The sequence below is a fragment of the Schistocerca cancellata genome, chromosome 1 (genome assembly GCF_023864275.1).
Source record: "Schistocerca cancellata isolate TAMUIC-IGC-003103 chromosome 1, iqSchCanc2.1, whole genome shotgun sequence".
NCBI classification, from domain to species: domain Eukaryota; kingdom Metazoa; phylum Arthropoda; class Insecta; order Orthoptera; family Acrididae; genus Schistocerca; species Schistocerca cancellata.
In genome coordinates, this window is record NC_064626.1 from 574708224 (window position 1) to 574734825 (window position 26602).

The following is a 26602-nucleotide window of genomic DNA, read 5'->3' on the forward strand; positions in this document are numbered from 1 at the left end:
TCTGGTTTTAGCTTTTCCAGATTTTAGTAAACAGTGTAAATTATCTTGTGACTCTAGCAATTTTGTTTTGGGTATTGTATTATCTCAGGAAATAGATGGGCAGGAACACCCAATAGCATATGCTTCCAGACAGCTAAACAATGCAGAAAAAATTACTCAACATTATTGCCATTAATTTTCAGAATAACCTATTTCCGGTGTTATTTGTATGGATGACATTTCAAGGTAATTACTGACCATGCAGCACTTAAGTGGTTGTTAGGGCTTAAAGACCCAACGAGTAGATTAACTAAGTGTGCTTTGCGTCTTAGTGAGTATAATTCTGACGTGATTCATCAACCTGGTAAATCACACAGAAATGCGGATGGTCTGAGTCATAAAGTATGCGCCATGGAATGCACAGGAATAAATGAGAATGAATGGGTGGAGGCACAAACCGCTAACACAGATTGTCAACGTGTCAACGATTTACCTTGCAGCGACAGTTCGTCGTGGAAGACGGGATGTTGTACCGTAAAACTAGGAACGGTCCACGCATAGTCGTACCAGAAAAACTGTGATGTGAAAATTTTAAGCCAAGCACATGATTCAATGTTTTCTGGTCATTCGGGTCGAAGAGCAACGGAAAGGAGGGTAGCACAGAGTTATTGGTGGTCAACATGTAGGCTAGGTGTCGATCAGTACGTAAAGAATTGCATTCCGTGTGCTCAACGTGCGGAATTGAGTCACATCAGAAAATTGTGTTGCAACGACTACCGGAAGTGGATAGACCTTTTCAATTACTTGGCTTAGACGTCTTGGGACCGTTTGTGCAAACACCAGCTGGTAATTGCTATGTTTTAACAATAATAGGTAATTTTTTGCGCTATGTGTCTATGACCGCTATTCCGGACCAGTGAGCCGAAAGAGTGGCTCATGCCATGGTACATCAATGGATATTGAAATTCGAAACACCTGAAAGTATAATTACAGATCATGTCTGATCTGATGAAACAGTTATGCAAGTTGTTGCATATAAAGAAATTGAGGACGAGCACATTACACCCGCAGGCTAATGGTAGGACCGAAAGAGTTTATCATACAATAGCTAAGATATTAAGTTATTTTGTAAATTCGCAACAGAACAATTGGAATACCCTATTGGCGTTTGTAACCGCGGCGTATAACTCAAAAGTGCTTGAAAGTACAGGATTGTCTCCAAATGAAGTACTATTCGGTTGGAACGTGCCATCTCCGTTTGAATTGCTCAAGACCCCACAAGAAACCGATATTTCGGCTGTTAAGGATTTATCCACAAAGTTGAAAACAATCTGGCGGCAGGTGAAAAAATTAACACTAAAGATTTAGTGAGACGGGAGAAAGTTCGCAATAGGAATGCGGCTTTACCCAAATATCATGTAGGACGATGGGTGATGATGACTAATCCGTATGTGCCAAAAGGCAAAACGAAACAATTTTTATGCTGTTATCAAAGTCCTTTCCAGGTGATCGAGATGACATCGCCGGTGAATGTAAAATTACAGCTTCGAACTCGCCCTACTATTGTGCATGTGAGGCGAATTAGGCCTTTCAAGGGGAATTTTGAGGAACTTCATTGTCTGCAGTAACTTCTAGTGGAGAGAAAGATAAATCTAAGAAAAAGAATAAGAAGGGAGTAGACAAACAATAGAACCTAGTTAATTGTGGAAGCGATCAGACATGCTATTATGCTCTTAGGCCACGCGTAAAAAGGAAGAGCTAATGTGAGTTGTTTTTCGTTTGTTTCTCAGGAGGCATGACGTTCTGTTAAGAACAGCAGTTGCAGTGTCATAGGTTGTGCTGAAGAGGGAAGAGGGAAGGTGTGCACTATGTCTCAGCATAGTTATCTGTTTTGCTGTTGCAACTTAACTGAACCTTGAAGATACGTCCTATATCAATTGGTGTTTTGTTCTCGCGACAAGGGGACATAATTATGTCCGGACATCAATGGTCCTTAAGGGTGGACTGTAATATTTGGGCGGTTGACGACGAAATCTGTAAATTAGAGGATACATTTAATGAATTTCATTCCATGGTGGCTAATCAGTCAAGGTTTAATGACACACAGGGGGAATAACAGCTACTACGATCAGCTTTTGCACGCAATGCGCGGGCACCTAAACCTGGTACTGTTTCCTTCGGAACAACTTTGGGAAGGATTACGGAAAGTTCAATCGGAATTCCTCGCATCCCTGGAGCTACTGACGACATTAACAGACAAACACTTATCTCTGTACTACAAAATGGCCTCTTTTACCAGTACGCAGACAGGTGCCCTGCTGAGAATTCATATCATAATACCATTAACATGTAAGGATAGTAAATTTGAATGTTACGCTTTGCGTACGTATCCAGTGAAATGGGAAATTTTTTCAGAAATTCGTACAACTAATTGTACAGGAATTATGGTTAGTGGCATGTAACAGACAAACTTATTCGTTCCTCACTGCACAAGACTTGCTGCGTTGTCGAAAAGGTCCAGTTACCATCTGCCCCGCGAAATTGTTACACACTGTTCTCAAATCTTGTGAGTATTCTCTATTCCGCTCTCAAAAACCAGTCACGGAGTGCCCTAAGGAAATTATAGAAGGCACGGTGCAGTTCTTTCAGCAAGTGGGTCCACATTGGGTATTGTCTGTGATGGAAAACACAGTCATTATTTGCGTTTGTTACGAGCAGGGTAAGCAAGGGAGTATGCAAAGAATAGAATTGCAGGGCAGGGACTGTTAATTAAAAGCACACAGTGTGACATTTCAGGGCCAACTTTCCGCTTACCAGCCATGATTACTGGAGCTACAATCATGAACATAACACGCACATTGATCTATGTACCCGATCAACCAGTGCAATTCGTCACGAAAGAAAATCTCACTCTTTTGAATAGCACATTAGACCCGACTTTGCTCACCTTTTTGGACCGGATGCTAGCAGCTCAGGATGGACGTATAACTATGGAACATCTTTTTCAACAAATGCATGAGTACCATAATGAGTATAAGCAACGCTTACTAGTTACTGGATCGTCAGCCACCGCCACCTGTATTTTTATCTTTGTCGTAGGACTAGTGTATTATCGGCTGAAGAGGAAGGTAGGCCAAATCCCGCTCCTTCCAACCTTTAATCTAAGGGTCCAGACAAAATCACTGAACAGTTGTGAGACACTGCAGCAGAACACTGAGTAATGCTTATGGACAAAGATTAGACTGAGGATAGAAGTGACTGAACACAGTGTAAATAGTGAATCAATTGCATTTTGTGGTGTTTGTGAAGTGAACTGTAGTTGTTTTCACTTTTTAGTTGAATTCGGGGACGAATTCTTTTCGTACAAGGGAGGAATTACAGAAGACAAGGGGTTATTTTTAGAAAATATGATGCGAAATTGTGATTTAGTGTGTTTCAGAGCACGATACGTCAGCCTCACGGCAAACGGCGGACGAAGGCCGGCCAGCGCGTTATGTAGGTGACACAGTTTTGCAACGAGCATCGGTATGTGTGTACGTGCGCGGCAGCCATCAGAACGCAGCATTAGCAGAATTACGCTGGCGCGGGCCGCAGCGTCTGCAGGATGCAAGCTAGATCGGGCCTCATGCTGCTAACCTCCTACCACCTGCGCAGCTGCTGAACGAGCACGGCATCACTTTCCCCGGGCTGCGCTGATAATGAAGGGACCTCATGTTTCTCATGAATTTCAGACCGCAGTGCACACTCACTTGTCGTTACCAAAGGTGGATAGGATTTGTTTGTCTCTTTTGAAACCGTCACCTCTAGGGAGAATCAGACGCAGAAGCTAAGTAATACAGACCTACCATCGACCCAACAGATCACTGAACTCCACTTGTGGCTTGGTAATGATTATGACATAATGCAAATGTTCCACTCTGAATGAGCATTCTGACTCCCTGTTTCCCTGGAGCGGATTACAGTCATTTTCTCGTCTGGTCGAATCGCCTTTAAATAGCTGCCTCTGCTACCCAATATGTTCATTCAGTCTGATTTCATAATCACTGAAGTAAAACCACATAACAGACATCGATACAGTTGTCTTCCAGTTGAGGTAACCTGCTCAACTAAAATGTTCTGCAGTGCGAAAGAAAACCTGTGTTACTGAACCGATTTTTCGGTAATTTAGTGAACCACACCTCATCTGTCTGCTTACAGTATCAACCTGTTAGAAGCTCAGAGATAAATTACTTCATTTTCTTATCCGCCAGTAGGAGCAAAACCATTGAAATAAACATTGTCGAGAAAGAGTTCCTAGCTGCCTGTCCTGATCAGAACATTTTCTGTTGCATTGGCTTATTGTCGCCTGACACAAGCTGGCATCAGCCCAAGTTATCATGTTGCATTGAAGCTTGACCCTGTGATCGACAGCGGACGTTTCTTCTCTCACAGTGGCTAGCACAAGATTATTTAATATTGTAGCTTAGTTTTCAGCCCCAAATATTTTCGACAAACTGAATATACACCACGCTGTAACAACGTTATAGCCCCACACAGCATTTAAGTATGGAACCTACAATTGAGGCCAAAAGTTATCTGGAGAAAACAGTTTTATGCATAAGTTCATAAGTTCGTGGCTATTTTGTTTGGTGCTTTGTTATGCGAGTTGCTAAAAGTGTATTTATGAATCATCATTATTCAGTTGAGGTTCTAATATTTTTCTTGCATCGACATCTTGAACATAGCGTATTTGAGGTTATGAGTAGCATTGTTTATGAGTTAGAAATAGGAGTGTTACATAGAAGCGTTGTTCGCCACATTTAGAAAGCCCAACAGCCGTAACTCTGTTGCTTAAGACATGAAGTGCTGTTCCCCATAAGACTTGAACCTAGAATCAATGCAGCCTGTACTTTACAGCACAACGATGTTTCCACAGACCTAGCGACCAACTGCATCATCCAGTGCTCCATCATTGTCTTAGAGGTGGATAAGACATATAATATGCAATTAAAATGAAGTTAGAACCGAATGCAGCCATGAAAAGAAGCACATTGAAGAGGAGTACAGAGACACAATAATGTTGGCTGGTGAGTGTATTGTGTTGAAAGATTTCAAGGTGAGTATGCCCATCCAACATTGTCTCCTCACAACACAACACCTGGACACCAAAACTGTCGTGTTCGACAATGTTCCTGGTTGTGTTAAGTGTTTGTTCTCACCTACTGTCATATGAAGGTATGTCTAGCAATGTTAAACTTGATATACCTAGATTTTTGTGTAATACATGCTCATATAATATTATATAATTTTACTTGACTTTTCTTTTGTTACTAGTAAACTACATGCACAATATGTAAGTAAAGGACTAAATAAGATATCAATTAAAATCAAATCACTGAGTCATATCTGTCACTTTAAAATTCACCGTGCAATGTAAAGGCTGATTCACAACTCACAGAACGAAACGGAATTTGAAGTCAAAACATTCTACAATGCGGAAACGAAAAGGAAAGATAGTTTTGACATTTACATCGATTGGGAGAAACTGTGCTGTCATCTGCTAACATCGAAAATTAACCTATTTTCGCTGCGCTCACTAAAGTTTTAATAGTTCATTTTGTGCTTTTGCGTCTACTTAGTCTTTATTTTATTATTTTGCTTTGTTTTCTTGACAGATTGCAAATGCTACACGACGACTTGGATATTATTTCAATTGTTTGTTGTTTCATAAGAGCGTCCAGATATCAAGAAACGAAAAATGATTTAAGTATTTCAATATCTGAACAGCTCTGATGCTTATGTTATGTATAAATAAGAACATAAAATGATGAAGCAATTTTTATCAAGTAACCTTTTGTTAAGTCAAAAAATCAGCTCTGCTGGAGAAGAAACAAACTTAAAGCATAAGGCCATATATATTCGCTGATAAATATTGTTTTATGTGTTTGCATTTATACATTTTCACTAGCAAATAAATGTTGATGTATTGAAATGTTGTTTCATTTCTCGCATTTACCATAAAAAAATGTTCTAGACCATCTGTTTTGAAGTTTACTTTGGCTATTAATAAATCTTATCGTTGCTATTTCCTTAATTACGAAATTTTAGTCTCTTTTCTGAATGAAGAGTGGTCTCTCAGAACCATACTTTCACTGTTCGGTACTGAGGTAAGCGAGGTCATGTCGAGTTGTGGTTCCGCGTGAATGTTTTACTGTTTGCCGATGACATCGCCTGACAGTCCGTTCCATTGACAAGTTGTGTGAATCGTCCTGAAATCTAGAAACACAAGACTGATAAGCATGCGAGTCAGACGCTTTTCATGTGACGTATGTGATTTACTGCCGGAGAGAAAATATATTCAAACATTAGAGAGTTTACATGCTTGCGCAATTGGTCACTCATTCCGCTACGATTTGCCTGCACAGATATTGTTTGTGGAGTATCTACGTTCTTCAAAGTTCATGGTTCCACCCCAAGGAAGAATGTATTAGTATGTTCTGCTGTCGTTGACAGGGAGGGTTATGTTGTTGTGGAAGGAATGCGAAAAAAATATCTTGTTTGCAATTCGTTAGCGTGTACCCCCCAAACGAAAGAAAATGGACATTGTTATTTTGTTGACAATTGCATCTGGGCTTGTTATACTGCTAATCGCCCTTGCTTTATTAAAGCAGAAGAAAGTTGTACAAGATGGTACGTAAACAATACTGTTAACAGCTTAGCATCACACTTCGAAATCAGTTAAAAAATATTTTGATACAACAGAACCCAGAGTTAGAGCAGCCGGCAACCAGAGAGTTGAAGACAGACGTTTGCCGCGAAGGGCAGTAGCAGCAAGAGCGCGCTTGAGAGCCAGGGGAGCAGCAGGTAAGTATTATTAACTTCATTTTTTTTAAATCGTGGAACCACACTGCGAATTTTTCTTAATGCTTTCCTAAATGTGGGGTTCACACAGCACAAATGTAATACCGTAGTTACTTCTTAAAAATCGTGTCGCTTATAAAGGCGAGCATTTATCATCTTATTTCGTGGTTAAAAGGGTATGATTAATGTAAAGGAGAAACTAGAGGGTTTATTCACAGCCAAACGAAAGCACTGAAAGATCAGGGTTTACACTGAGGTGATAAGTCATGGGATCCTGCTAATATTGTGTCGGACGTCCTTTTGGGGGTGTAGTGCAGCAGTTTGATGAGGCAGTACTCAACAAATTATTAGAAGTCCCCTGCAGAAATATTGACCCATAATGCGTGTATATGAGTTCATAATTGCAAAGATGTTGCCGGGGCAGGATTTTGTTCACAAGCCTACCTCTCGATTATGTACCATAAGTGGAATTAAAGTGAGGCAATCTGGGTGACCAAATCATTCGCTCAAATTGTCCAGAATATTTTTCAAACCAGCCGTGAACAAATGTGGGCCAATGACATGGTGCGTAGTCAGCCATTAAAATTCCATCGTTGTTTGGAATCATGAAGCCCATGAATAGTTGCAAATGGTCTCAAAGTAGCCAAACATAACCATTTCCAGTCAATGATCAGTTCAATTGGCGAGAGGACCCAGTCCATTCCATGTAAATGCAACCCACACCATTATTGAGTCATCTCCATATTGCACAGTGCTTTGTTGACAGCTTGGGTCCATGGCTTCGTGGGGTCTGCACTACATTCGAACCCTACTATGAGCTATTGGCAAATGAAGGCCATGGTTTTCCAGTCGTCTAGGGTCCAACTGATATGGTCACGAGCCTAGGAGACTCGCTGCAAGCGATGTTGTGCTGTTAGCAAAGGCACTCATGTTTGTCATCTGTTGCCATGGCCCACATTTCTCTAACATATAGGTTGATTGTACAACCCACAGTGATTTCTGTGGTTATTTCGTGCAGCATTGCATGTCTTGTAGTGCTGACAACTCTACGCAAATGCTGCTGCTCTTATTAAGTGAATGTCTGTGGTGAGAGGTAACGGCTGAAATTTGGTATTCTCGGCACACTCTTGACACATTCCGGAGTGGAATGTCCCATGTGTCTAGCTCTATCTACTATACAGCATTCAAAGTCTGTTAATGTCGTGCAGTCATAATCACATTGGATGCCTTTTCAAATGAATCCTCTCAGAGCAAGTGACAATTCCATTAATGCACTGCCCTATTAAGCACAATACTCTTGTCATATGGGCATTACAGAAGCGGCCGATTCTACACATCTGCTTTGCCCCATGACATTGTCATTATGGCAGAAACGACTACTTCCAGCAATACAAAATGACAATGGCATCACTACATACACATTCCAATAAACATGACCAAAAATAAAAATGTTACGATAATGTCTCACTCTAAAAATAAAATGAAACCAGTGAACAGTTGTGTAATCTTGGGGCTTCAGGGTAGGGACAAGCTAAATATACAACAATACAAAAACACAGCACCATGCGAAAATAACAAATATCTAAAAAAAAATTACAGGATTCTGCTATACTAGCAAAACCACAGGAATCGGACATTTCCCTTGACCCATGTAGCTCAACCACAACTATCAGTACCAAAAAACCAACACCTACAACCCCAAAAAGTGGCATTGGATATTTTCCATGACCTACATATATCTCAGCTGCACCTATCAATGCAAAAAAAATCAGTACCCAGAACTCTGAAAAGTGGAACCAAAACCTCAAGTATTCAAAGGCCCAGATACCCCATATGTACTACATCAATTAAAACACAACCGACCTACCATAAATATACAATAAACATCACAATCACTATAGAATAAAACCAAAACAATAAAAAGCCTCAGACTTCGCTTCCGGTGTGACAACACCACATATATGAGCCAGAACTCTTCTCAACCTTCATGGTGTTGTCAGAAATGTGACACCTAACATAAGCAATAAGACCGAACATCTGCAGGAACTGTATGACGAACATCATATCATCCCTCATATTAGAACATAATGATACACTTGTGATGTCACTATGATATCCATATCGAACAAATAAGCAATAAGAAAAATTTGGACTTATTTTGCACTTCAAACACCAAACTAATCAGAGCCAACAAAAATGTCAAACACACAAACAAAACAAAAAACCCTTAATAGCTCGATGAAAACACTTCCACAACCCACATTACCAAACCAACTACCTAAACTCAAAACCACATTAGCACGATGACAACAAAAACTCAAATTAACCAAATACCGCATGTTAAACTCGGCACATTCACCACTAGTAGTGACATCACACACACCACCACCATTACCCAGATGGGTGGAATTGGTCACTTCTGTTGACCCTGTATATGTGCATACCAGTATCGCTATCGTACCTCAGTGTATGTAGCTTAAACCAAAGCTTTTACCGAATATTGCTGCAAACATAAATAAAATTATAAATAAAAACAGACCAAATCATTTCAACTCATTATGGACATGTAATAATTATTAATCTGTTTAACTATTTGTGTCTTTTGACTAACGCTTCTGATTAGATTTATACTTCTCTTCATTACAGTCAGGAGATATGACCAGACAGTGTTCATTTAGTGGAAGGGTGTAGTATCTACTTACGTCCATTTTTTCTATAAATAACTTTCCTTTGACACATCACTTAGTTTCCAGTTCACTGCACACTTATACCGGATGAATTGGTATCACTACCTGTCAATTCTTCAAATGTAACTCCTTCGATATCTTTTTCTGTTATCTGGCCATGTCTTCATGCCATTATTTTACTAGCACAAGAAACATTCCTGATAAGAACCTGTATCGTTAATCACACTAGGGGGTTGTACACGACTCAGTGCTAATGGTACTCATGAAGGATGCACCAGGGCATGGTAAGTAACTTTTCGACCAAACAGCTTTCACAGCAGTGAAGGCACACAGAGTGACAACTGTCTCCACTGAAACTGCACATTGTCACACACACACACACACACACACACACACACACACACACACACACACACACACACACACACACACTAAACCCGAAGAATTTGTCGCAGATGACATTGTGATGAAAATGCATTGTCTCTGCAAGAAATTTTGGTGTGTTTTGATGTAGATGATGCAAATTGCCTGTTATGTGAATCGTAGAACAGACATGGTGCCTTGCACAAAAAGTTATTCATATATTCTACCAGTATTGTAAAAGATTTGGTTATCAGTATGCTACCATGCATTTAATTGTTCCTGCAAAGTAACTTCAGGGATTCTTTAATCTAGCGTTTTTCACATAATCACCGTCGTCAATGATTTGACATCCATTGTTGGGTAAATGCCTCCTCCAGACTTTCCCATGCATGAAAATATTCAACTGTGTGCCTCCATGTTTTTCCTGCCTCATCCTTATCAGCAGCAGCACATTTAGTGGTTAGGGATGTTCCATTTCCTTATAAATAGCTAAATCAAAATTGGGTAACAGATGCACAAGTGAAACATATATAATGGCAATCACCCTTAATTTATCTAATTTTTGAACAGTGTTGTATTAAAATTGGCATTATGGAAGTGTCCAATTCCACTCATCTGATTTGCAATATAGGGACCATAACGTCACTGCATGAGGATATTTCACTCCCGCAGTAAAGTGGAACTAACAGGACAACCACAGGAAGTAGGGGGTGTAGGATGGGGTCAAGCTAAACACATGAAAATATGAACAACACCACCATCCCAAAACAAATATTATCCACAAAATCAAACACAAAAAAATTGTCAAAATATGTCATAATGCTACGAACCACAGGAATATTACATTTCACTTGACTTATATAGCCCAAATGAAGCACTCAATACCAAACAGCCAAGACGGAAAGCTCCAAAATGTGGTGTTGCAAATTTCACTTGACCTTATAGCTCAAATTAAATCATCATACCTAGAACTCAAACACAATTCAAAAATCCCTGTATCATAAATTTCACATAACTTACATAGCTCAAACGAAGCCAACAGTAGCAAAACCCACATGCAAATCATAAACCTAAAACTTCCAGATTCACTTGACCAAGTAAATAAAAAAAAGCACCAAAGCAACCAAAAAAACCATAAATAACACACACACAAATACCAACAAAATCCTGCAAACAACCCCAACCCCCTCTCCCTTTTTAACCAACCACAACCCACCTAATACCACTCAAGAAAAGAAATCTCAGAAACCGCACCAATAATCCCACCAACCCACTCGACTAAACTCTCAACCCTTGGCCTATACATGCTCCCCACAATTGGAAGAGCACCTCTTCCACCTCTCTATAACAGATTCGATGCCCCCTCCCCCAAGTTCCCTCTGTTGTATTTGTACAAGCCCAGGTGCCATAATTCTTATTCAATACTATGGTTCACTACCAAATGATCAAAACCTTGCAAAACTCATGACAATATTCCCATCCTCAGCTTATTCATCTGTCAACCACACCAGCAACCTCTTAGTTCGACTTTGCAATACCTGCGAAACACAATTTGAAAACCCACCGTCATAAACCAGCACAAAAACCACCCCTCCCATGCATCCTTTTTCCAGACTGCAACTTTTCGATTTCCATTACCACTCCAGTCCCCCCCCCCCCTCCACCATTCCCCCATAATTCACATACTGAGTAAAAAAAGAAAACCAATCTGCCACACTTCTCACACTCACTCCTGTGTCATGTGCACAAAGATGTAAAGATGAACAATAACCGAAATAATTTACATGTAAAACAATCTCCCTGATGGCCAATCTAGATCTGTTGAACCAGGTAAAATATTGTCATTGTGTCACTGCCACATAGACGGCCTCCGGGTCAGAGAGGCTGGGTCTCTTGTCAACTTCATAAGCTCATTACAAACACGGCATCTCATGTAGTCTGCAATCAAGCCAAACCCCTGCAAAAACCTTGCCCAGCACAGCCTGGAGTGAGTGACTATTAAATTTTTCTATCATGTCCATCGCTTACAAAAAGCAAGAGAACGCTCTTAAACTTTGGTCCATAAGAAACGCGCAACACAAATCATACCTAACATGCTCTTATGCATAAACTTCTGAAACAGTAAATCAAAGTAACTCACTGGCAACAGGGCACATTCCTCCAACAACTATGTCACAGAATTATTACACAAAGTCAAATGACCGAATACCACACATAACACAAACAACTTCTGTTGTGAGCATCTACCACAAGAGCACGCTACCAGATACTACTACACGCCATCTACAAACATGACCCAACTCAAAAACACTGTGCCACAGTGATGTAACACAACACAAGTCACTTAAGTCACAGGCCAAAGCTGAAGGGTGGAGTTGTGCACCTCCGTTGACCCAAAAAATTCTACTTTTACATTCCACAAACTGTCATATGGTGTGTGATGAGTATACTTCTGGTACTTCTCTCATTTAGATTATGTTAGCAGTTAATGGATAAGGTTTTTTTTTTAAAAATGAAATGCTGTTTTTTTTCTGTTAAGTCATCTATGCTCTTCTAGTTATTGTTGTTTTGTATTGTTAGCTTCTAAGGCCAACATAACCAATTTGCAGAGACTTAGATTTTATTTCTTTTTTCATGAAAGTGTTCGATAATAGTATTAAGAAGCATCTCATTGCCCACTTACTACAATTTATGCATCTACTTAATTCACTTATTTTCTGGTGATAACTTCAATTTCTTGTGTGACATTTTGGTATTATTTCTTTCAGCTGTACATGATGACTCTGAAGCTGAAGATGAGCCTGTACAAGATACAGCTGAAAGTTTGGACTTGGGTGATGCAAAAGTTGGTGCAAAAAAGAGGGCAAAGCTGGAAGCAAAAGCTGAACGCAAGGCTCAGAGGGAGGTTTGTGTTGTTCATGCTGTTCTTAGCACTTGAAAAGTCAGGCATCCCCAAAACCTAACTGTAAACATTCAAGTGAGAAATCGGGAAATACACGACAGCCCTGCACATGTTGCTACCGTAGCAGCCGTGAAAACAAGAAGAGAATAATTATAGTGTTACAGGTACATTTAAACTGCCATTCTCCCTGGCTTTCATATGTGCAGTTGGAATGGGAGGAAATTGTAACATGTGGTTTAATGGGATGTACCCTTCTCCTTGCACTTCAGAGTTTTGCAGAGGTCAGAGGATGATGGAGTCTTCTCTATACACACCCTTGTTTTTATTCCATAGTGCACAATTTAGTAGTTTCAAGGTTCAACATGTGATTGCTAGTTGGTTCTAGACTTAACACAAGTGTAAAAAGTGGGCTCTAAAAATTAGTTATCATGACTGAAACTTCCTGGCAGATTAGAACTTTGCCTTTCACAGGAAAGTGCTCTACTGAATGAGCTACCCAAGCACGACTCACAACCTGTCTTCACAGCCTCAATTCTGCCAGTATCTCGTCTCCTATCTACCAAACTTCACAGAAGCTCTCCTGCGAGCCTTGCAGAACAAGCACTCCTGAAAAAAATGATATTGCGGAAACATGGCTTAGCCACAGCCTGGTTGTTTCCAGAATGAAATTTTTACTCTGCAGTGGAGTGTGTGCTGATATGAAACTTCCTGGCAGATTAAAACTGTTAGACTCAAACTCAGGACCCCTGTCGTGAGTCATGCTTGGATAGCTCAGTTGATAGGGCACTTGCTCATGAAAGGCAAAGATCCCAAGTTCGAGTCTTGATCTGGCACACAGTTTTAATCTGCCAGGAAATTTAATATCGGTGCACACTCTGCTGCAGAGTGAAAATTTCATTCTATCACTGACTGGCTGATTATGTCTTCAATAGCCTTGTTGGGGATGTCATTTTAATCCTTTAAGTGACAAAATGTATTGCATAACAATGAAATACATATCAGGATGTATTTGTCAGGAATAGTAATGAATAAAACTGCTCAATTTATTATTTATTTCTAAGTCCGCCATGAGGTATAGGGTAGCAAACATTCATAGCAAAGAACTGGGTGAAAGAAATATGCATGATAGTTCCAGTGGCACATACATTTATCAGTGTCACTTGATGGGTAAAGTTAAGTGCAGTAAGAACTTCGCTGTGTTGATTGACTTCATAAGAAATCCTAATGTAATAGGATTCTTTAGTTTTTAATGGAATCTTTTAACCCAGTTTCTGTTGAAGAATGAGGATGGTGATGTAATCAGAAATTTTAGTAGCAGTGTTTATTGTGCTTGCTGTTAGGTGTGACAGGACTTGTGTTCCATCACCTTTAGTCTGTTCAGTTACTTAAGGATTGATACTTTGGCAGGAGTAGGTGGAGGTGCAGAACAGTTGCCAAGTCTCATGCAGAACACATGCCTAATCTTTCTTTCCATTCAACTCTCTCCAACTTGTAAATTATTCAGAAGTACAAATATGGAACTGGCAATTTTATTTATGGTAAAAAAATATTAGGATGATATACAGACAGTTTACAAAAATGTTTTCTGGCATTGTTACTGAAATTTTGACATGTGGGGAAACTTATTTGTTCTTGAAGTTAGGTAGGGTCAAAAGCAATATTCAGTACTAAACTTTGGCTTTAATCTGTGACGTAATGTTAATGGATGCTGTGGCAGCACCTTTTTGTGCATATTTTCAGTTTGGTGTCAGTTGGCAAAGCTGACAAATGTGAAATAAAAAGCCTCGTTGTGGTAACAGACTGATCTCTAGCATAGCCCTTTTGAAACAGTCACCACAGATATCATGCTTAGTCAGCATGTTAAGTACAATGTTTGTTGCATGTTTCCTATGTCACTGATTCAAGCCAACAACTTTAATTAACTATTCATTTTTTCCATTAGTTGAATGCTTTATGCAAACATGATGTTAAATAGTTTTTATCTACTCAAAACTGGAACTCTGTCACTAAAATGACAATTCCAGTTAAATGTGGTGCAGACTGGTCTACTCACAAATAAAGTACTAAGTGATCACCTGTGTTGTTTTATTATGAGAAACAGACTCTTATGTTTATAATTAGTCTGTTAGTAAGTTTTCTGATTGACCTACTTACTTCTAACATGGTTGTTTATTGTGGTGATATAATGTATCTTAAATAGGTTAACCAGTGTTGAGAGCAAGATCAAGAGTATGGCAAAAAAAGAGATATCTTAGTATTGCAGCAATTATATTGCAAAAAGTGATATTTATTCTTTGTGATACAGTCTGAATTCCTGAGATGAACTTCTTTTACAGTTGGTTTCTGATAATGGCCTCCTTATTATACTGTCAGAACAGGCCTCAACAAACTTGCATGTGGCAGTGTTCATTACCACACAACAAATAAAATAATTCATGCACCATAAAAATAGAAACAAACAAAATATTGCCTACAATGAATGATTCCTTATGGCAAAAATATTAGGCAGACTACGTGCTTGTGCTGATGAATTGTACCTAATCAATTACATACTGATCGTAATATTATCTTGTGATATGCTGTGTACTAAAAACAACACTGACATTTTGTTTGGAGACATTGTAAAGGAAAATTCTCATGTGGAAATGTAATCACAATGTCAGACTGAAGTATATATTACAAGAAATGGCGGAGAGCAAGAAACAAATTCTGAACAGTTTGGAAAGCTTTCACTGATAAGAGCACATCACTTGTTTCCCCCCCCCCCCCCCTTCTCATTGGTTATGTATAAACTTAAACACAATTTTTACTTACTAAATCAAATCTCTTTTTTGTACATCGAATTGTTGCATTGCAATAAGGTTTAACTTGCATCTCAAAGGTGGTGTTGCTATGTATCATATAGTGCTTGCATTAATTTGAGGAACTGAATGTTGTCAAGCAGAGTTTGCTTTATAAGTGGAAGTTATGCCACATAATAGAACCTGTAGTGACTCAGCAATTACACATTAAGGGAGCTTACAGAAAAACAGAGGGAAGAAGTGAACAATATTGATACTATGAATTAAAAGTTTAATTTCCTCTTAAATAAGTATTTTGTCAGAACATCTGGTAATTTTCAGACAATGTTAACTTGGTTGTAGGCTCCAACTGAACCATTATTGTCTGTGAAAAGCTGCATTTACTTGCTGTTGTAAGAGATTTTGATTAGTAGCCCACAACCAGAAAAATTTGAGGCAGCAGTGATGTGGGCACTGAGTGCTGAGTAGGCTGCTGCTTAGCGCTTGGCAGATGCCGTTCGGTATTACGTTCATGGTCTAGTGTTGCTGCTTTCAGAACATGGGGTCATCGGTTTGATTCCTGGCTAGGTCGGAAATTTTCTTCGCTTGAGGACTGGATATTTGTGTTGTCCTAATCATCTCATCATTGATGTGTGAACAACCACAGTGATGTGAGAGAGAAAAACTTGAACTGTGTCGCTGAACAACAGTGGATGGGGTCTCCTGGTCAGTAATGCCACACAGTCATTTCATTTTCATTTACCTTGATGCCCACATTGTTGCTGCCTCAAATTTTTCTGATGTCTACTGATTGAAATGTCTCACAAATTAAGTAAATGTGATTGAGATTTTTTTTTAAACACCATATAGCAATCTCTGCAGTTCTGTGGGCAAAATGTCTAAACTATTACTGTCCTTTGTTGAAGGCTGATGAAAATAAGTTGAAATCAATTTCTACATTATTTTTATACCATTTTAAAAAGCATTTAAACTGCTTTGTTACCATGAGTCATAAATCACACGGCACTCAAAAGAGGTGGGTGGAAGCCAGCAACAAAATATGTTGATTTTATCATAAACATTGTGCACAACATTTTTTGAGTCTTCACATTTATTAACCTTGAAATGAGTAGCATAATAACTGGAAAACACTAGGCAATATTTCTAGATAAATTGGATGAAAAAAAGTGAAATGAAGCCTGGGACAGAACTGCCCCAAGACTAGATACACAAACCGATATTTTCCTGGTATATTTTTAACTTGTCGAATTCTTGGATGTAGGTATCCATCCAGGTCACATCACAAGTTTTGCACAACATTTTGACAGACTTGTTGCCATCTTCAGGAGGTTTCAAATGACTGCTGCACTGCTAGGATCAGTGTCCTATGTATCCCTCTATCACCCTTCTCCTCCTGCTATCTGTGCAATTACTGCAGTGGATGGTGGGAGTGTTAACAACCCCTTGCAACTGCAACCCTTGTCTCTATGCTACTGCTACCAGGTGCTTACCTCACTATACGAGAATGCTTCCCTTTTTGTCAACTCAGTGCAGGTTCCCACACCTGCGTTTTAGTCCATTATTTTCATTAATTAGATGATCTTGGAGACTGAAGGGTGATTGAAATTAATCATACAATCCAAAAAGTAGGAAGATCACCTAAGTATCTTGGTTTTGTTGCAGACTGTAACCTGGCGAATTTTTGTAATGTTGGCCACAGTGATTCAGTGTGGCATCTAAGTCAATGGCACTTCTCTTCTACCATGTGCATACAGTTTCCCCAATGTATTCCTTGCCTCATTGCCAAGAAATTGTGAGGCCCTCTGGTTTGGGAAGTGGAAACCAGAAGGCAAGATGGGGAGAAGGGGGGGGGGGGGTCAGCAGAAAGCCTACACAAACTGATCTGTATCTACAGGTTTCCATTAGTCATATGTACTCCCAGTGTGAAGGCATTTATGATCACTTGTTCAAAGGGCTTGATCCATCTGCAAGGAAGACAGCTGTCCAATTGAGTTGAAGCACATGGAGACAACTTTCCAAAGAAATGGGGATAGCAACCAGAAGATAAGAACAGCAGGAAGGAAAAGAAATGCACAAATCATTCGCGTGCGTCCTGTTTGTCAGCAGTACCTCTAGTAAAATCAGCAGAATTTTGGCGCGACACAATGCTAAATGCGTATTTTTCCCACCCCTGAAACCGTGATACCACAGTGTTCAGTAAAGGATGATCTCACCGTGAAACTGGTGTTGCCATAATCTTGGAGGGGGAGGGGGGATACATATATTAAACATTGTATCATTCCAAGATACTGCTGATTTCTAGAGGTATTGCCAACGGACAGGATGCGCACTAATGATCCTTGCTTGTGCACGTGTTCAGACAGAGTGTACCTACAAAGCAGCAAGAAGAAACGGGTAGCACAAATCACTGGAAAGCATTCCATTTCTCAGCAATACCTCCAGAAAACCAGCAGAATGTTGGATTGACACAATTTCAGATTCTTTTTTCGCTCACCTCTTGAGACCTTGACACAACTAGATTCAGTAAAGAATGGTTCAGGCCTTTGCAAACCATGAGTGTGCCAAATTCCATACCAAAATAGCAAGGCATTCATTGGAAAAACTTTACGCGGTAGAAGAGATGTGCCACAAACATAAAACCACGCTGAATTATAGCAGACCAACCATAGTATAAACATTGGCCATGCTACAGATTACATCAAAATCAAGGTACTTGCTCAATTTTCCCCTCATAAGATTGTGTGGTTTGAATCCATTGACATTATGGTCGAAGATATTCTAATTAACAAAGATAACGGCCTACAACCTAGTCAGGCATGGAGCTCTGCACTGAGCTGACACAAAGCATAGTATTATGATACAGTGATTTGGCGGTGTCCGGAGGGGGGGGGGGGGGGGGGGGGGGGGGGGGGGAAGAAGTGGCACATCAACTCCCCCATAGCCCAATGCGGCAGCTGCACAGACAGCAACAGGTGTGGAGTGATCAAGCAGTAACAGCCAACGTATATAGCATGCTGACCTGAGTGGGGTGGTGTTCATCAGGTACCACCTGAAGATGGCGTCAAGTCAGTTTGCTGAAATACCATGGAGAAGTTACGATGTGACTAAGGACGACTCCATGGAATTCTACAAATAACGCTGACATGCAGAGGAAAAATAGTCATCTATAAAGACTTGTGGTCTGCTCAGTTTTAAATTATAGTGATGGTAATAACCGCAGCAGGAAGCTTGTAAACAGATCCTCATGTTGATCTCGTGAGTAATTGATAACTGCCCCTTTCCAAGTTCACTCTATGTACGTGGGACATTCAGTAACTAATGCAACACATTTTTTTCCCCTGAAAGCAGGTGGTTTTATTCAGGATTCCATTATACCATATTATTCAACACACTTTTGGCCACAAAGACCCTGTTTTTCAACATAATCTCCATTCAGTATGACAGCCTTATGCCACCTTACTTGGGGAGCCTGTATGCTCACTTGATACCACTCACTGGTCGATATTGGACCCAGTACCTTGCTGCATCAATAATCTCCCCATCTCTGCGTATAGTCCGCCACATATTGGAACTTCATGAAACTACAGGCTGTAGCAGAATATTCTACGATGTTCCACAATAAATTCTGCATTTTTTCAATCGAAGTTGGCTGAGGAAAATGTGTTGCATTACTTATTGAACATCCCTTGTATGTTGCTGCACTTCTGTTTTTAAGATGAATTCGAAAACTTAATTTCAAATCATTTAGGTGTAGCTGAAATAATGAGGGTAATTAATATTTGTAGTGAGCAGTTTATATATGATTCATAACTTGAATTTTATTTGACTCCTAGGCAGAAGAACGAGAACGTGAGGAACGAAAGCGCCGCCAGGAACAGAGTGAAGCTGAAAGACAAAAAGAAGAAGAACGTGCTGCCCTAGAACAGAAACAAAAAGAAGAAGCTGAGAGACGTGCTCGTGAAGAAAAGGAACGTCAGGAGCATGAGGAATACCTAAAAATGAAAGCAGCATTCAGTGTTGAGGAGGAGGGCTTTGATGAAAATGCTGAAACTGAGGGCGAATCAAATCTGCTTCAAGAATTTGTTGAGCATATTAAAGTATGTTTAAAAAATAAGTGTTATGTTATTTAAGTTTGTTGCATATAATGTATGCTTTTAGCATTACCTGGCATTTTCATACAAGGATTGTGTCATGTCCATTCAAAGTGAGGTGGCACAGTGTTCATACTTATGTTCATGTGGAGCCTGGTTTAAAACAATGAAGACAAATGATATCAACCAGAAGAGATACAGCTGATTTCCTTCCCCCATTTTTGTCCTGTCTTAGCTTGTATCCAGCTCTAATGTCATCATTGCTGATGGAATTTTCCTTTCTTTCTGTCATATTTTTCCCTTGTGAATGGGAAGGCAATTTAGATTTTTTCTTTCCATACTATAGTCTTCTTTCCTCAAATACTCACCCTCTGAATATTTTTGCACTTTTTCATTATCCTTAAATGCAATATAAATTCTTTGAGAACAATGAAATGAAGTACTTGCAGCTAACTCGCAGTTCAGGTTTTTTACATTTATTGTTTTATGGGGATTTAGTTCTTGGTTTCACTGTGCCGTTTCCTGTGTGGGTTTGATCAAAATAGCAGCAGTACTTTCAGGGGCTACTGCTGATTTGTGTGACTTTGACATATCCTCAACAACTGTTCTGTGCCCAGTTATTTTTTGGTTCTCTCTGCGACATTATTCAGCATTGGGTCCCTCGTACAGTTTGGCATGTGATCGTCATCCACCAATTTATAAGTTTCTTTCTCACTTTGTGTGCAATGGTGGCAACTGTCATAATTCAGTCAAAGTAACTCCCACCAAGCGGTGAAACATTCTCATCTCAGCTGCATTTTATCATCATTCTTCTTATCAGTGTAACATTCAGAGCTACGTATCATGCTAAAAGGAAACCATTTCAACTGAAATCTTTTTCTTCATCCTGTTGATTTGACACATTCCTCTTGTCTACTGTTTAGTGCTGAAATACTACCAAGATGCTTGATCTTTGCACAACTTGCGTACACAATGCAAGGTAGCACAGTCGCTAGTATACAGCCATCAAGATTTACTTTTTTTGTGATTTCCCCAAATCTCTCAAGGAAAATGCCGGGATGGCTGCTTTGAAAGGGCCTAGCCAATTTGTTTCTCCATCTGTGTGTCTAATCACCTCAACGTCCTTGGGACATTAAACCCTAATCATCTTTCCTTCTTGTTTACCACACTCCAAATCCTATTTTGCTTGGGATTCTAGGACCTCAGTGCATCCCACTGAATTGTAAACAGGATACAGGCTGCGTGTCCCCCCCCCCTCCCTCCCCATTCTCTCTCTCTCTGCCCCCTTCCCTCTCCAGGAATTGCAGAATGGTTAGGTTCAGTTCAACTATATTTTTGTCTGTGTACATACCACTGCTAATAACTCTTTTCTTGGCGCCTCTGTGCACCTCAGTGTCAGTTACTGTTCACCTGAGGAATGATTTATGCTCTTATAGGTCACTATGTTTAACTAATTGCTCAAATTTTCTCACTGTTTTGTTTACAGAACATGAAGGTGGTGGTTCTGGAAGATTTGGCTGCAACATTTAAGCTCAAGACACAAAATGTTATTGACAGGATACAAGAACTTCAAGCTGAAGGAACTCTTACAGGTAAGAATGCAGGGCAGTTGACTATCATGTTTGTGTATGTATTTCAAAGTATAAATCTATGAGAAAAATAGTTTTTAAGCTAGTGATTAAATATTGTGAATTTAATGTTACATGGGGCCATACGACAAAGGTGTCATCCACGTACCTAAAAAAGCATTTCATTTGTCTGGAGCCAATGTATGTGCCTTTTCTTCAAATCTTTCCTTAAAGAAATTGGTCACCACTAATGAGAGAGGGCTGCCCATTGCCAACCCTTCGGTTTGCTCGTAGGATTGACCCCCATATAGGAAATATGTCAAGGTAAATATGTGCCTGAATAAGTCCAGGAGAGCACCGTTGAACTTTTCTCCAATCAGCTCAGGTGAATCATTCAGTGGTATGTGGGTGAATTGACTATACTGTCACAGTCTGTGATCTGTAGCTGCCTGAGGTGTTGTAGAAAATCCTCAGAAATCCCAGACTTGGGGTCCCACAGACGAGGTGAATAAGACTACCAGGGCTCCTTTATAGGAAATTGGCCTTCTGGAAAAGATCATTAAGCTGCTAAGGACTAAAGCACCAATACCACCAAGACTTCATCGCGTACCTAAGGTTCACGAGGAAGGGGTTCCTCTGTGTCCAGTGGTCAGAAACATTGGCATAGCCACCTACCTCGCTGCTCAACACCTTAAAAAGGTGTTCTTGCCGTATGTGGGGAAGTGTACCCATCACATTCGCAACTCGCAGGATTTCCTACACCACCTCAGACATCTACAGATCATGGACTCTGACATTATGGTCAGTTTTCGATGTGGTCTCCCTGTTCGCCTGTGTACCACTGAATGATTTACATGAACTGATTAGAGAAAAGTTTGATGGTGCTCTCCTGGACTTATTCAAGTACACATTGACCTTGACACACTTCCTATATGGAGTCAATTCTACGAGCAAACGGGAGTGGCAGGGGGCAGCCCTCTCTCACTGGTGGTGATGGTGGCCAATCACTTTATGGAAAGGTTTGAAGAGGAGACACTTACATTGGCCCCTTATCAACCGAAATGCTTTTTTTAGGTACGTGAATGACATCTTTGTCATGACACCATGGGAGGGAAAAGCTCAATGTTTTCTTGGACCACCTGAACTCACACCACCCTACATTAAATATACAGTGAACTGGAGAAGGATGGACTACTCTCTTTCCTGGATGTACTAGGCAGATAGTACCTTCAGTCACAGTGTGATCACAAACCCACTCACACTGACTTGTACCTGCAAACCAGTAGCTGCCACCATTGGGCACAGAAAAATGGTGGACTCAGAACTCTGGTTCACCGGGCACGAACTCGGTCAGATTCTCATAATTTGGTGACAGAGATAGAGCATCTACAATCTGTGTTCTACAAAAATGGATAATCTTTTGAGATGTTCAAAAGGCACTGTGCCCTGTTTCCCCATCCGAGGTTCCTGAAGGAGAAGAAAAATACAGAAGGCTGCATTTTTGGCATGTCAGGCTGATATCCACCAAAATCAGCACAATTCTACTCGAACATAACACCAAAATCACATTCCTTCCATCCACCAAGATTAAGGCTCTGCTAGGGAGTCTGAAGGATGGCCTGTGTCTACAGAAATTGGGTGCTAATCACCTAACCATGTGAATGTGGTATGGCATACATCTGCCAGACAACCAGACTGTTGACACCAGGTGCAATAAGCACCAAAGACACACCAGACTGAGACAGGCAACCAAGTCAGCCATTGCCAAGCATTGTGTAGAAATCAATCATTCTATGACATATAATGATGCTAAGATTTTAACACAAACATCGAGACACTGGGACAGTGTCGTCAAAAAATCTATTGGGATTGAAGTCAGGGAAAATGTCGTTAAGCCTGATAAGGGTTACCAGCTGAGCTCGGCTGGGAACCCAGCACTTGATCTAGACACGATACCTGAGGACGTTCTTCCAAGTCTTGAGCTGCAATTCGAACACCATTGGCCTTAAAATAACACTGCAGCCACTCCTGGCGGGTAAGGACTTCGGACAAAGTGCCCAACATGGCACACCACAGTAACAGAACAGGCTAGATCATAGGAGACTTTAAGACAACAATCTGAAGATAAAATGGCTAGCATGGTGTGGACATCATTCAGAACTTCTAAAGCAAGATTGACAACAGATAATACACACAAAGTATGCACACAGCATTCGGAATAGCCATGGCTAGAAGAAAAACTACAGACGCTGCTATTGGTCAGAGCGTACCACAGACAGAGCGCCTGACACGGCGTGGAGCACCTAGGGCAACATAGGCATAAATACTGGACTTGTTCCACACTAGAACCAGTATGAGACAGCACCTGCAGAAAACTATGAATCACACAGTTGAAATATTGTGGAGGAATGACGAGAATAACTGACATAAACATGATTATTCAACACAACAGTGCCTCACCAGAAAAGCCTGAAGAATTGCAAAGATGAGTCATTTTTAGACACACAGAATTTCAGTACTATGCAGTTAACTTCACTGTTAACAATCCTTTAACACGACTACTGAGCGCTTAGTGCTCGATGTTCCACTGCCAGGTTCTGCGGAGCTGCCAGTGGCCACGTGGCAAACAGAGAATTGTTTCCAATGACTGGGAGAGAGTTCAAGTCAGAACTGCCATCAAAAGGTGGGAGAAATGAGCAACAGAACAACCACCCTATATCACACCTGTTTGGAGCAGAATTCTAGAACATATTCAGGTCAAATATAAATGATTGTGTGAAATCAAACGCTTACTTCTCATGTATGATATTTGAATTACTACAGACAGAGGTGATTCAATTGATTCAGTATTACTAAGACTTTCACTTTAAAATTTATTGCAAAGCAGCACATAGGGCAACCTGAATTAAAATTATTCTACAGGCATGAAAGCAATATCTGGTATGCACCAGGGATGGTTCATGTTATATTCGAGAACATTTTGGGAAATAAAAATGGTATTATACAACTGTACCTCACAAAAAAGTCAACTATCACTTTAAATAAACATTAAGTTCTCATTACAACAGTCATTGTTGTAGCCTATGGTACATGGTAAATTTATCATATAGTCAAGACTTACACAAATATCCGTGTGAGGTGGCACATTGGACTCACATTTGGGAGGATGGCAGTTCATATTCCCTTCTACATTTAAGTTTCACATTATTCCCATAAACTGCTGGGTAGTTTCTTTTAAGAACTACATGACTGATTTTCTTCCCTCTTCTTAACATGATATTAAATTCTAACCTTACATTCATAATTGTGCCATTATGTTATCAGTACCTTGTAGTAGTGTAAGACCGCAAATCCTGTGTTTATTGTCTGTTACCTCTGATAATCTCTTTGTGTAAAAAAAATATTGACCTGTTTGGTCCTATTAGTGGCTGAAGCAGTCAGTTCAAAGGTTGGTGGCAAGTACACACTGCCTCAAACAGAACCACACTTAGTGAAGTACTTCAGTGTTAAACCAACCCTTAGTCTGAGGATAGGTCTGTTTAGTAACAAGAGTGTGAATTAGCCAGATAGCTCACATCTTTTGAATAAAGTATAAATCAACAGTGTAGAGGCAAGTGAAATGTCCACCAGCATTTGAAATAATGTAACGTTACTTCCATACTCAAAGAAATTCCAAAACAATTCGGCCAGTTTTTAAACAGTACACTTACTTCAGTGTCAACATGTAATTTAAAAAAGTATCACTGGAGATGTGCCAAATAGAAGAGGAACTGAAATTTCAGGCTGCTATTGTTAAAGTCAAGTCAGAGATGTAAGTGAGAAGAATTACACACACCTCATTCTTCTTGGTGTTGTACTATTTCTGCTTCCTTATTAATCCTATTGTTCAGATGCAACATTTAGTTCTTAATTCATACAAAGACTAAGCTGCTAATATTATTTGTGACTCGTAGGATATGCAGTATTAACTCTGATTCTAATGTTCCAGGCGTGATTGATGATAGAGGCAAGTTCATCTACATTTCTCAACCAGAGATGGAGGCAGTAGCCAAATTTGTTAAACAACGTGGGCGTGTGACTATTACTGAACTTGCAGAAAACAGTAATCGTCTGATTACCCTAACCCCAAGGAATACCATGCTTGAGAAAGGACTAGCAGGTTCATAAGCTAATAAGTAATTGTTTTGAATAAAAAGAGGACTTAAACTGCCAGGAGTGTATTGTAATTATTGTCCCTTACCAAGATACTATTATTCTAGTTCCACATAGTTTTTTAAGAACAGGCATCAACTCAAGGAATTCCTTCAGTAACGGAAGACTAATGAGCGAAGGAATTTTGTGAAGTTTGCCCGCTTTATTTCATTGTTGATTAGCCTCAGTATTAATGTACTGTGTTGCTATACTGGCTGAAAAAAGGAAGGGGGGGGGGGTGGAAGTTCAACACTGACTACAGTGTGTTAACTGTAAGATGGCAGAGTTGTGAGGGGAGTGCGGGGAGAGGAGGAAGCAACCATTGGCTGGAGAGGGGCGAGGAGCCGTTGGGGGAGGGGGGAGACAAGGCACGCCTACCAACTGCAGTGCTGGCACTACAAATTGCGCGTCATGCTTACACGAAAGGCTTGGAAGTAAAACTCGCTTTAAATGTTGTTCGTAAACGAAACTGAAATCGTCACGTACATTAAAATCTATATATATAAAAATGAATGTATGTATGTATGTTTGTCTACTATGCGCTCACAAACCATTCATCCGATAATTTTGCGAGCATCACTATACTAGCAACTGCCTCTTCACTCATTTTGATAATGTTTAGCACAACTGCACAATAAAAACACGCAGAACAGTACAGCGCAAAAAATAACGAAGCAGACGACAATGGCTACCTTGTACAACACAGTCAGCTACGTAATGTTGGCAGCACTCGAAACTGCGTGCCTCCCGACGTTTACTGACTTCTACTGATTCAGGACTGCCATCTAAAAGTTTACACACTGTACTTCAAATGATGTAGCTCACAGGTACACATTTGCGTTTCACAATTCTTTGCTTTCACTGTTCACACCCGCCAACAATACACAGTTATATGGCCAGTGCCTCGTCAATAGTTTGCAGGCAAACATCAACATACTGCTACAGTAGTTCACTGTTGAACATCTATGAGAAAAACGTAGCCACACATTTCAGTCTTTCAAATAACTTGAACAGACACTGTCATTGCTTTAACACACAGTCTATAGATGTACCACTTATCTCACAGTTACGTTGATACGTTGTTGTTCTAACCAACACAGATTTCTTGTCTAAAACGCGGGCTTGGACTGACTGTCTCGGGCCTTTATATATCCTCACAATAATAGGTACTGAAACTATA

At 40.1% G+C, this 26602-nt stretch overlaps 1 protein-coding gene across 1 annotated transcript; it reads left to right on the forward strand.

The window, feature by feature from the left end:
- The first annotated feature begins 6422 nt into the window (after positions 1-6422).
- On the forward strand, positions 6423-25443 carry LOC126181847 (DDRGK domain-containing protein 1). The gene is made up of 6 exons (XM_049924804.1): positions 6423-6648; positions 6721-6822; positions 12638-12774; positions 19406-19669; positions 21150-21255; positions 25220-25443. The coding sequence occupies exons 1-6, from the start codon at positions 6555-6557 to the stop codon at positions 25396-25398; spliced, it is 882 nt and encodes a 293-aa protein (XP_049780761.1). The 5' UTR covers positions 6423-6554; the 3' UTR covers positions 25399-25443.
- The last annotated feature ends 1159 nt before the right edge of the window (positions 25444-26602 follow it).

Coding starts and splice junctions, on each gene's coding strand:
- LOC126181847 (XM_049924804.1), top strand. CDS start 6,555: ATGGACATTGTTATTTTGTTGACAATTGCATCTGGGCTTGTTATACTG. Junction 19,670..21,149: donor AATTTGTTGAGCATATTAAA/GTATGTTTAAAA, acceptor TTTTGTTTACAG/AACATGAAGGTGGTGGTTCT. Junction 21,256..25,219: donor AGCTGAAGGAACTCTTACAG/GTAAGAATGCAG, acceptor CTAATGTTCCAG/GCGTGATTGATGATAGAGGC.